The following is a 13,510-nucleotide window of genomic DNA, read 5'->3' on the forward strand; positions in this document are numbered from 1 at the left end:
AAATAATACTGCAAAGGGGGTTGGAAAAACAACCCACAGTAATATCCATAGAGGTCCTTGGGTGTTAAATACTACAAACAAAATCTAAAACACCATCCAAATAAATTATGCATATCTAAATTCTATTTTAAAAAATGAAAGAGAAAAAAAAACTTGACAGGATATCAAAGCCTAGTAAAATGCTCACATCCTCTTAATTTCAGTTAGGAATGTCTCCGAAATAGCCATTTAGAAATGTAAATAATTTTTTTAAAAATAGTAATAATACCCAAAGCATAAATAGTCAGTGTCTGGTCTGAGTTTTAGGTGAGGGGAGCTATTCATATTTTATTTATCTCTGTAAACCTAACCCATTCTACAAAGGGGAACATCATAACGTGGGTGATTACTTTCTTTTAAAGACTTTATAAGCCGCACCCTTTACAGACGATCAAGGAAAAATGGTATACTTCCAAATAAGTCCATGCAATCTAGCAAACTAACTAAAGTCAGGATCAGAAGTGTCATCTTAAATGTAGAACGATTCTGCAAGCTTAGGTGATGTTTAAAGGCACATACATGACACTAGTCCTGAAATGCTTTAGACGTGGGCCATGATCAAAAAGACTATGAGCCTCAGGGGACTTCGCACTTGTGTTTCTTAAACTGCAACACAACACCCATCCTAAGTTGCAGAGCAAACTGCTTCTGGAATACAGAAAACTTTCAGTAGGGTTTTGCGATATGGCACTGAGATATATAGATATAGTATAGATATGATAGATTAGATCCATCCCATCAAGTTGGTTCAAAGGCTAAGCAGTTCTTTAGATGCCACCAATTAACTTTCTTTGCAAGGGTGGTGTGGTGAAGGAAATAATGAATATACACCTTACACGGCATTCCTAAAGTTTCACTGATTTCAAAGACATTCATTCAAGTACAATTCACTTCTTGGCCTGGAGGTACACAATTTTCTCTTCCGTTCACTTAAGAAAGAGTACTAATTGTATTTTTTTGAAATTCAAAATGCAAAATGAAGCAATATTGAAAAAGGATCTGTACACACTTTGGAGGGCTCATTTTATAAGAAGCACCTTTTAAAAACAACTTTATCCATTGAAACAACAACAAAAACAACCTTCTGGGGTGTTTCTCACCATCATGGGCATGCTAGTGTTTTGATATGTTTTGATTCCTTAGCATTGTCATTTTTTCAGGTAGAATATTCAGGCTATTATTCTATACAATGGCTGAACTATTCACCAAATTTTACTTTATTGAAATTGAAGCTCTTATAATATTGTATGTTTTAGATGTTTCACTGAGCAACACAATTAAAATTTGCGGAATATGTATCACATCACTGTACATTTAACTAACAGATTCTTTTCCGGACACTCTAAACCATTAATTTAGAAGTATTCATTAGCAATTTAGGATGAAATACAAAGAAACCACTAGTAACAATATATATAACAGGTCCTGTAAGTTTTAGAATTTCTCAAACAAGATAAAATACTGGAACCAATCCTTTAGTGTATGCTCATTCCCTTTCAAGTCAGTGGTTTTATACAAGGGTAAATGGCTGCAAAGTTTCTAAATAACTACACTAGCCTGCTACAGAGAAGTGCAATAGAATGAAATAATGCAGGCTGTTAACTTTGTTTCATTGATCTTTAAGAATAACAACAACCAGCAACATTCAGATTTGCTTTCTCTTGCCACACTGCCATTTTCTGGTCTGTAAGTCTCTCAATTGGAACATTTGCCCCCAAACACTATTGTACACTTTAATTATTTGCATAATATTACTGCCTCATTCTCTTCTCCCAAATATTATAGAAATGCAACACATAAGTGCTGTACAAGAAAGCAAAAGAAAACAAGCCATTATGTCTACACTGGCAGAAAGCTTCCTGTTACAGTAATACTGGATCACTCAAACCCCTAACATCAGACTCAAAATGTGTGAATAAGGCATATATGTGTGTACGTACACACACACACACACACACACACACACACACAATTTTTCTCTAAACTGCAAAAAATGCAGTCCGGGTTGTTTCATGGGATTCGAGATGGCTGAAAACACCAACTTAGAGATGTTGGGAGAGATGGCTGTTCCATTAATCTGCTGTCAAGCCATACAGCATAAAAACCACTGGAAGCTAGAAGATGCCATAATGATAATTTAAGCACAGCTCTAAAGAGAGTGACAAACATAGCCTAAATCTTTTCACTTAAGGTTCTTAAAAAGATTTAAACAGTCTATTGTTCAGTCCTCTGGGTACCTTTTTTCTCTTGGCTTTGTTCTGTATTTTCCTCCGCTGCAGTTTCCATGGCTGGCTTTATACCATCCACCAAAAATGCTCTCGCTCCCCGCCCCCAGCAAAGAGTCTCTCTTCCTTCTTTCTTCCTTCCCTTCTGTCTCCTATTTACCGCCGCAGTGATTGAGTGGCTCTGTTCCTCACTACAGTAGATTACGCTCCTTTCCAAAATGCACAAAGTCGTGTCAGCTTTAGTTTCGATCTGCCTACTGGTCCATAAAGATCTCTGCCAGGAAACACTCAGCCATACGTCAGAGACCCCAGTTATAAAATAGCAGGTCTGTGCTCGATTGTCTCCCCACTCTCTGTGTGTTTGCAGTGGGAGCGTGAAGGGGGGGATAAACCCAGCTAGCCTCCCTTTTTTCACATGGTCTCTACTTTCCTGTTCTCCCTGTGAATGTTAATCAATTCTGTGGTGCAGAATAGATTAGTGACATCAGAAGAGGGGCTGCATCTGAGGGAGTGAGCAGAGCCCCCTCCTGTTGCATGACTCAGCGATGACACTCACCCCTCACCATCTCTAAGGAGAGCCCATGGCATCACATGACAACAAGACTCCCTTTCCCATGATGGTCGCCTATTTATTATGCTTGGAATTTTTATTAATTCCACATGCCCCCAGTTCTTTCAAAGAACATGCCTGTTTCCTTTGTATTTTTAGGTTTCGACTTGAAGGATGCATGGTTTGATCGCAGTTTAGAAAATAAATGCATATTTATGCCCATCAAATAACTATGTACCATGTGCTTATATGGTAGTGAGGAGGTTCTCATGTCTCTGGGGCAGTTAAGCTATTATGACAAGTGAAGAGAGGAGGTGCACAGGTGAGACAATTACTAGAGGTACATAAGATCTCAACTTTCCAAGTTCCAAAGTTAGATTCCTTCTATTTACGAAGGAGCGTCCTTATTGAAATAGAAGCTTAAAAAAGACGACAGGATGTCCTCATCCAGTCATAGGCAAATTTTTATCAGGAGATGACGGAGCATAGCACATCATTCGCCGAGCCCATGTAATAGACGTTGGCTTGAAGATTTTTGCAAATCAAACATTTTCTTTGCCAGTTATTTTGTTTGTTTAGTACTGTGTACAGGGGATCTGAAGATTAAGATCTGAGGCAGATGTTACATTTGCACATGAACCGTATTCTCAAGTTTAATACAGATGATGAAAAACCAGATGAAATGTTTTATTTCATGGAGTGTGTTAGAAGGTATTCTTCGGAGTCATAAACTCCTGGCATCGAAGGAGAGTTGGGGAGCTTCTGTCATGCTAGATTTCCATGTGCAGGGGTTGCCTGCAGTGACCAACAGCATTCATACATGTTTTCTTCCCACTCACCCTCTACATTCTGAGCTGACAGTCCCATGAGCTTTTTCTTCAATGCTCAGATCTGTCCTCAGAGAGCAGTAAACTAGACTACAAAGCTATCAAATACAAATTCAAAAATCCCAGGTAAATACCAACCTGCTAAACTCAGCGCAAGAGAAAGCATAAAGGAACAGCTAATTGAGCAAGGAGAACAATTGGATACCCTTTCCTACTTCATCACAACTACAATGGCTCCTGGGACTTCTCACCTGTCATGTCCACTTATCTGCCCCTGTCTTCAAGGGTGTGAACGGGTGGGGGTGGGGGTGAAGCATTCAACATGCTTGAGGTTACCTAATCCCATGGGTTCTTTTTCCCTTTCAATACACATGACTGGGGCCTTACTTTTGTGAACCCTGAGTAACATCGCTTTTTCATTTCCAGAGTTTACCAAATGTGTGTGTCCAGGAGCCTTAGAAATTGCATACATGGCAAAGCATTGCATTATCTGAACAGTGTGCTATGGCTTCACCCTATGGTCTTCCCTATGAGAAACCCCTGAGATATAGCTAGATATTTGCTGCTAAAACCCAACTCCATTTTTAAAAAGACATTTTCTAGCATCATATGGAGACTACCAAGACATGAACATCTAGTGTGAGATGCAACAGCTCTCTTTCAGTCATACGACACTCAAGAAAAGAAGAAGAAGAAGAAGAAGAAGAAGAAGAAGAAGAAGAAGAAGAAGAAGTGGAAGTGTATGGATTTGATATCCCGCTTTATCACTACCTGAAGGAGTCTCAAAGTGGCTAACATTCTCCTTTCCCTTCGTCCCCCACAACAAACACTCTGTGAGGTGAGTGGGGCTGAGAGACTTCAGAGAAGTGTGACTAGCCCAAGGTCATCCAGCAGCTGCTTGTGGAGGAGCGGAGACATGAACCCGGTTCACCAGATTATGAGTGAACCATATCCAAACCAGGAACACCAAATTGGAAGCGAGTGTGACACAATTCAGGAGAAATTTGGAAACATTAATATGACAAGGCTTGGGAGAGAATCGGTGACAAAAGAGAAGAAGCACAATTTTGCATCCTTCAAAATTCAAAGTATTTTCAAAATGATCAGTGTGCATTACAGGAGGCTATTAAAGAATAACATAGATACAACCAAGCTAAGTTTGTGAATTTTGTCATCAACAGAAAACAAATTTCCTTCTCTGACCACCACCCTACTTGGACTAGCAAGTCAAGACATTAGAACAGATGTATTTCAAATTTGCAGAAGCAGATCTACATTAATGAGCACAAATTAAATGTATATTAGATTATCAGCACTCATCCTCTCTGCCGAAATATTTTACATTGTCAGTACCAGCACCTGAAATTTTATATGACACAACCGACTGTGAGGATTGATCCCTACACCTTGCTGCTTCAACATTAAAAACAAAAAATGGGGGGCGGGATAGTCTAAATCAACGTGTGTGGATTAGAAGGGAAATTGTGACTGGTCCAGAATATTGACTCACTCACATAGGAAATGTAACTTTTGGCTAAAAGATATAGGGAACAGGACATGCAGAAAATGATACGGATTATCTGTCACCTGATAGTAACCAATTATTCTCTCTCTCTCTCTCTCTCTCTCTCTCTCTCTCTCTCTCTCACACACACACACACTTCAAAGGGCTTTCTTCCCTCATGCACCAGAATCTATTCTCCATTGTAGCCAGATGAGTCCAGCCCCAAAGAGTCTGTGCACAAGACCAAGAGACATGACTCCTCCCTTTCCCATAAATTCAAAAAGCCCTGATCCAACATTAGGGAGGGAGAGGGAAGCTGTTGTATTGTGAGACAGAAGAAGTAGCAAGTGCATTCTTTTCCAGCTACAACCATTTCATGACAATCCCATTGTGGGGTTTGTTTGTTTCTTAGCCATCTCTTCTTCCAAGGAGTTCAGGATGCCATTCATGATTCTTCCACCCCAATCTTATCATAGGAAGAGTCTGCTGCATGAAAACAGTGGCCCATCTAGTCCAGCATCCTCACAGTGGCCAGCCAGATGCCTATGGGATGCCCCTAAGCAAGAAGTAAGCATAACAGCACTCTATCCACTTATGATTCCCAGCAACTGACAGTCGAAGTACAACACTGCCATCATGGCTGGTAGCTCTTGATATCCTATTCTACTGGACTGTGGCCTTATCCTCTTAAAGCCATCCACGTAGGTGGTCCCACTTCTTGTGGTAGCAAATTCCATAGATGAACTATTACTTCAAACTATAGTTTTATTACCACAACCATTTTGAGGGTTAGACAAGAGAGCACTATAGACTGGCCCCCAGTCTCCCAGTGAGGGTCACAGCTGAGCAGAAACTTGAACTGGAGCTTTCACAGTCCTAGACCAACTCATTAAGTACAACACCACATTGTCCCTCAATGCATGGGTGAAGCTGCAAACAACTTCAAAGCCTTGTTGATTTCATACTTTTGTATTGTTTCTAAGGCTGCATTTAGTAATATTGTGTGTGTGTGTGTGTGTGTGCGCGCGCACACACACACACACACACACACATGCGCACCTGCAGATAAATAACCATTCTTTCCACAGGATTAAATAATTTTAAATAATGCTTTGAAAGCCTCCCACTTCTCCCTCCAAGCACTCTGGCAAACAAAAAGGACTTTGAGGAGTGTGGGGATACTGCTCAGTGGCAGAGAGCTCTGGGAAAGAAGAGAAGCAACTATTTCTCTCCACTGTTGTTTCCTTATTCACACTTCTCTGCAAGTGAGATAGGACTCTGCCTCTCTTCCAAGCAGTCAGTTACATCATGGCTAATTTAGACTACGATTTATTGAAACATGCCTGTTTCATAAACCATTGTTAACCCACAGCATTTCTGGGTTCAGGCATAAAGTTAAACTGCATATAACCCAAAAGTAATTTTAAAAAATCTTCCATTCTTCTTGTGGCTTCACTGCAGGTGTAAAAGGGAGCACGTGAACCCAAGGCACACTCCAGTTCCTGAATATAAACCATATTTTAGCATAGCATCCAAACAAGGCCTTCATATTTGAATCCAGGTATATTACATATCCAGGACCTTAAAAGAAACAGATGGATGAAATCCAGCTATGCTGTCCTGCCCACTGCACAACTACTGATCCAGAGGCACAGATTCCAGCTTCTATGCTGACCTGTGCGGTTCCTCTGCCGTCCATAAATACTTTCAGGGGGTGTAAAGGGCTGCACTAGGATGTGAAAACTGGTGTAAGCATTAGCGGATGCCACCGCTGGATCGAAAGTGGGTCACCAGCATTGAATTTAATCCAGACGTCTGTTAGACTGCTATCTGTACACAAGTACAGTTCACATTTTAATACTGTAAATATATTGGCAAACGTTTTCTTCTGCTGTGCTCGTTGTGGATTTCACTTTGGATCTGCTCCCTCTGCTTCTCTTTCCGAAATGGAGTGTGCATCCTTCTAATCAAGTCTCATTTCATTAGATCACATACCAGTTTGCATAATTGATAACAGCTTACAATTTACTGCATTCACAGAGATCCTGTAGGGATTGCTTTTTTCTACATTGCAACCTTTTTTCTTTTTGACTCACAGCAAATTGAAGTCCTGACCTTGTGGAATTAAGTACTCAGAAATCCCAATTCCAGTCCTTCATGTACCACTTTTAAAGAAGTGCTTTGGTTATCATGATAAAGTGTCACAAGCCATCTATCACATCTGAATGTGCACTGTACTTTCCCACCTTCAAATATTCTTCACGAATTCTCTTACTAAAATACTGGATTACAGAGCTCCCAACTTATCTCCACACTCTCCACCACCTCTTCTAAGCTGCCATTCCCTCATACCTCGTGCATAAGAAACCCAGGCTCAAGTTGTGTCTTGATTGGACCCCTGTGTATGCATTAAAAATAACTCTTTTTTCTCCCCTTCACAATGCCCTAGAGAATGCAAATCAGGCGCAATCAATAATGACAGCTGAAGTCTAATAGTTCTCTTTCACTCACATCAACACTGTATCATACACTCAAGTAGAGCAGTGTTTTTCAACCTTTTTTGGGCAAAGGCACACTTGTTTCATGAAAAAAATCACGAGGCACACCACCATTAGAAAATGTTAAAAAAAATAACACTGTGCCTATATTGACTATATATAAAGTAATTCTCTTGAATAGGAATCAAATAAACACAAAGAAAGTATTTTATAATTACTTTATTATGAAATAGTAAGTAAACAAATATGAAAATTTATAAAATACTTTATTTTAAAATCTTTCGAATTTTCCCACGGCACACCAGGCAACATCTCGTGGCACACTAGTGTGCCGCGGAACAGTGGTTGAGAAACACTGAAGTAGAGCATGCTCTTTGAAACTCCAGGTGATTTTTTTCTTTTTGTTAAGTCTACTTTAATATTGGACTACTTGAAGTGACAGAAGCTAAGAAATTTGCATGTTTAGTCTGGGACTATGCATTGCCAAATCTCAAAACAGTAGGGGATTTTATATACACAATGAACTTGAACACAAAAGCACTGTAGGGTGAGTTGAGGACAAGAGTAGCAGCCTTGATTCTGCATCACCAGATTGGCCCGTCTAGTAAATTGCCTTGCCAGAGTAGGATTATTGCCTACAGTATTTATTTCTAACATTTTTGTCTACTCTAGACATGGGTTGTCAACGCTTTCCTTGGGAAACTCAACGTAAGTCCGAGAAAATGGGGGGCGGGGCAGAAATCTGCATAAATATTACTTGCTTTTATATCTTAAATGCAGTTGACCTCCCACTAAAACCAATGGCAAAATCATCACAGATTTGTATCCCCTGCCACACAAAATTCATGATCTGTGACTATTATTTTTCCATCCGCGCATCAGAGGTGGGACATGTTCAGGTAGGCAAGCAAGTCCATCAAAGGACTGCCTCAAATGGACTAGTTTTTCTCTTGTACTCAAAGTTCACACATCACAAAATTCTTCATGCTATGGTAACTGGCACTGAAGTTCTATGCTTGTCCGCGCAGAAGTAAATTCTATTGTTTTCAGTGGGGCTTACTCACAAGGTAAATGTGAATAGGATAGCAGCCTGAAGCTCTAACTCTTAGAAAAATAATAATACATTGATGGCAAACACATCAGTCAGCACATCAGTTCTGAGCATGGTGCCAAGAACACATGATTTTCTTCCTTGGGCTTCACTTCTCTTTGAAAATTGCACATGTATTTATGAAGAAGTGGGCAGAGAAGATTTGCAAGACATGCCTGAAATTGTGTGGATATAGACACGGAGACTCTCCCCTTTAAAAGACTGCTGAAGAAAGAAGCTTGCCTGCTTGGGAACAAGGGTTCACAGATATGCATGAAGCAGCTTCTGCAGTCTCAAATCCCCAAAATTTGTGATCAAATCTGGATATACAACCTTTCCATTTCAGGTAGGTAGCCGTGTTGGTCTGACGCAGTAGAAATATATTTTTAAAAATCTGAAGAAGTGTGCATGCACACGAAAGCTCATCCTGAGAACAAACTTAGTTGGTCTCTACTCTAAGGTGCTACTGGACAATTTATTTATTTATTTATATTTCTAACCTTTCCATTTGTTAGGAAAGCCCAAGGCCAATAAGCTGGCAGGCAGGGCTAGTCTCCTCTTTTGACTTTGCTCCCTCATAAACTTAATGAGTTAATTGTACATGGCCTTGTTGTACTTCAGGGAGGTGTGTGGCAGCCCCAGATATGGGATGCCTGAGAAGGGAAGATTTCCAGAAGAGCTGGCCGGGAAGGAAGCACAGACTGAGTCCATGAGAACCCACTCATCCCTGAGCAGCCAAGAGGCCATGGGTCTTCATGGGTGACTGAACTCTTCATCTCTATTCATCCCTTTTCTCAATGCATAACAACAAAACAGCAGTGCTCTCATAATACAGGCCTCTCCATTCTTTCCTCTTTTATCATCATTCATATCTCAACTATGACATGACTGAAAGGGATTCTGATGGGAAATGTGCTTCACATTAGCATATTTTCCCTCCATACAATAGCGGCATTAAGCTGCTGCATTTTCAAAGCCTAAACAAAAAGCAGCAAGACTTTTCGCAGCAGCAGTGTTTGAAGTTTAATTATCTGTCTGCCTTATCTCTAACCCGTTTTTATTTCTTTTTTAAAACGAAAAAGGGACATATGTTTAGTTGGAAAGTTTGACTAACAGAAAACAGTAGGATGATAACCACTGATTTTTTTTTAATGCAATGTCTTTAAGATGATTTTACTGACATGTGATGGTGTTAAAACTCATCTTTACTTCATTGATAATTGTATTTCATGCTAAGAGCCACTTTGTGGTGATAGTTATTCTATTTTAGAATTAAAGAGATCAGTCTAGGCAACTCATTTTAAAACTTACAGAAGTTTTTTTCTTAACGGTGGTATGCTGGCATTTTCTCATGCAAAAAGCTAGGCAGGCACAACACTGCTTAAGTACACAGCAAGACATCTACCCACCTTGTATTGTCAGTTGCAACAGTCTGGAAGTGTACAAAACCTAATTATTTTAGAAGAGGGCATTAGACTTCAAATAATTAGAGAAATTTTCAAAGAGAAGTGAAGCCCAAGGAAGAAAATCATTCCAACTGCATTAGTCAGTAGACACATGAAATGCAATTCACCTCACCCTGAGCTGACAGCTGAATGGCTGACTAGTGTAGTTTTCAATGGGAAGTTCAACACAACTTGATCTGAAATAAAGCCAAAATAAAAAATATATCTATGGAATGTGGTTTAGAAAAGCTGCTCTTCTCCTTTCTTCTTCAATTTTATTTATATAAAAAGATAGGAATCTTCATTTACTTGAGGCCCCCTCAATGCCTGAAGGCTCTAGTTAGCAGAGGATGAAACAAGACGATAAACTGCAGCAATACAGAAACATCCTATATTTAGGCTTAATTCGGGCAACCAAAGGATTTACCCTCATCTATAATACCCATGTGTCAAACTAGAACCCACAATTTCTCAATGACAAACAGAACTTCCTTGCCTGGGCTGTCCCTAAGCCTTCTGCTCACAGAGCCAGGGCAAGAAAACCTCTCTTTTTAGACAAGAGGACAGTGACTTTAAGAGTACCTTAAGGGAGACTAAAATGACAGCAAGGCCAAGCTTCCAGTAACAATTCAAGGGAGAGCATCTCAGTAACAACGATGCCCCAAAAGCACATGAGAAGCTGTTAAATTATTTGTGGATTAGAAAACTCAGACCATTTCAGCAAGCAAACTGCCCCATAGATGTGCTAGCCAATTGTCTTTGCTGCTGCAGGCAACTGGCATATTCTCTCATCTGTGATCCATGCTGGCTTTGCACAGATGTAAACTTGCAGGGTTTGGACCTGCTGAAACTGATGGACAAGTAGCTTCACCATGCTGATTTCAGTTGATTTACTCATAGTGTATGACTTAGTCTCCACCCCCATCATTCTGCCCGGACGCTGAGGTCCAGCGCCGAGGGCCTTCTGGCGGTTCCCTCATTGTGAGAAGCAAAGCTACAGGGAACCAGGCAGAGGGCCTTCTCGGTAGTAGCGCCCGCCCTGTGGAACGCCCTTCCAGCAGATGTCAAAGCGATAAACAACTACCTGACATTCAGAAGACATCTTAAGGCAGCCCTGTTCAGGGAAGTTTTTAACGTATGATATTTTACTGTATTTTTGGTTTTTATGGAAGCCGCCCAGAGTGGCTGGGGAGGCCCAGCCAGATGGGCGGGGTATAAATAATAAATTATTATTATTATTATTATTATTATTATTATTATTATTATTAGTTGAGTATCACCTGCAAGTGCCATTGCATTTTCTACCTTTCACTCTACCTGCTCTATCTACATTATTCCTCACATTTAAACACGTACATAGAAGGGCCAATTTTTAGTAGCGTAGGTAGGGCTTGGTACTTTATTAGATTATTGTTGGGTGAGCATTTTATGTATCTTGTATTTTTAAGAGTTTTAACATTTTTATCTGCTTTTGAATTTCCTTATGCTGTATTTTATTTTTGTCAGGTTGTGTTGACACTTTACTGTAAAAATAATAATAATAGATAGATGATAGATAGATAGATAGATAGATAGATAGATAGATAGGTGATTTATACCCCACCCATCTGGCTGGGTTTCCGCAGCCATTCTGGGTGGCTTCCAGCAGAATATAAAAACATAATAAAATGTCAAACATTAAAAACTTCCCGATACAGGGCTGCCTTCAGATGTCTTCTAAAAGTTGTGTAGTTCTTGATCTGCTTGACATCTGATGGGAGAGAGTTCCACAGTGAGGGCGCCACTGCCGAGAAGGTCTCCCTGGCTCCCTGTAACTTCACTTCTCGCAGTGAGGGAAATCATCATTATTAATAGAATTGTAAACCACTCCCACCTCTCCTGCACTACAATACATGCAACAAAATCCACTATTTTGGGCAAATACATTTAATAAATTCATTTGGGGAAATGCAATCAATGCAATGAGACAAGTATAAAAATGGAAAGGTACTAAACAAAAACAACACAGAGTCCTACCAGAATCAAACAATTAAAAAAGATAGCAAGAAAACAAGCTTAATATGAACCAAATGCCTTGAAGAGGGTTCTCTCTCTTTTTTTGTATGCCCTTAAAGCAGAGTCATTTAAACTGACGGTCACAGGCCATTTTTCTGTCTTCCAGATGGGTTATTTGTGGGTCTTATCTCCCCAGTTCCCTATCACTCTGCTACACTTACAGGGCTATACATAATTAGCAACCCTTCCCCAAGTTACTGACTGAAATCAGTTGATTGTCAGACCTTAATTGGTCACATGCTTCTCATAACATCAGAAAATCAAAGCCACGCTGCAGGCCAAGCCAATTCCAACACAGGAGACTTTTGTTGTTTTTGAAAAGCACTACAGTGAGTTTTGGGGGGCGGGGCGGGGGGGCATCAATATAACCAATTAATATTAATTTGTAATGGAATGCAGTAAAAAGTAGATACAATTTATCCACTATATAGAATTAAGGATGATCAATGTTAATAAAGTGCCGATTGTACTTGGTCCCAGGGTTTTAACTGAACATGCAAGAACACAGTAAGCTTTTGTAAACCAAGCTAGACCATTGGTCCATCTAGCTCAGTCCTGGGCTTTCACCCCCTTCCTCTTGTCCCACTGCTTTTCCTTAGAGGAAATCGTTCTTTAGCACTCAATTGGAGCAAACAGCAATTCAGGTTCTTTCTGGATTGACGTTTGCTCTGATTCAGCACTAGAGAGCAGGTTTCCTCCAGGAAATGAGGAAAGGGGGAAACCGCTTGGCCTTGTGCCCAGAAAATGCAGAGCAAGAGGAAAACTGTACTTTCTAGGCATGGGGCAAACAGACTGGAAGTGGTTCTGCAGCTCTAACTGGAGATGATTGGGAATTGTACCTGGGAGCTTTTGCAGGTAAAAGAGGTGCTCTACCACAGCCCTTCCAGACACAGGTGACCTCCACCTTGCAGAAGCCAAGCAGGTCTGGGTGTGTGTGGTCAGTGCATGGAGTGAAGGACTCCTAGTGATGATTCAAATGCCACTCTGGAATAAATGTGGGATATAAATGTAGCAAAAACATTGAAAATCCTTTATCCAATATTAAGAGATCAGGAGATTGTTAAGAAGGCCCAAAAAACTTTAAAGGACTATTTTGAGATAAATTTGAATACCACCGTGGAAAAAAGAACAATCTGGGACGCAAGTAAGGCAGTTATGAGAGGGTTTCTAATACAACAAAACACGATTAAGAAAAGGCTCTGGAATGAAAAGAAGGAGAAGATATTGGAGAAAATAAGAGAAGGAGAGAAAAAATTAAGATCTAGGCCTAAGTCGAA

The 13,510-nt window shown here is 40.1% G+C and overlaps 1 protein-coding gene across 9 annotated transcripts in view; it reads right to left on the reverse strand.

Moving 5' to 3' along the window:
- The window catches only part of GPM6B (glycoprotein M6B), a 106,981-nt gene that overhangs the window by 34,693 nt on the left and 58,778 nt on the right, over nucleotides 1–13,510 (reverse strand). For 3 of the 9 annotated variants that reach the window (XM_083734546.1, XM_083734543.1, XM_083734544.1), the window contains exon 1: nucleotides 2,277–2,478. The exons of 4 other annotated variants lie outside the window; for them this stretch is intronic. In XM_083734546.1, coding sequence (XP_083590672.1) covers nucleotides 2,277–2,325 — 49 coding nt within the window. In that variant the 5' untranslated portion in view covers nucleotides 2,326–2,478. Of the gene's footprint in view, nucleotides 1–2,276; nucleotides 2,730–13,510 lie in introns of those variants that run through there. 2 more of the 9 variants (XM_083734541.1, XM_083734548.1) reach the window with 2 other exon arrangements.

The sequence above is a fragment of the Podarcis gaigeae genome (assembly GCF_964106915.1).
Source record: "Podarcis gaigeae genome assembly, chromosome: 4".
Lineage (NCBI taxonomy): Eukaryota > Metazoa > Chordata > Lepidosauria > Squamata > Lacertidae > Podarcis > Podarcis gaigeae.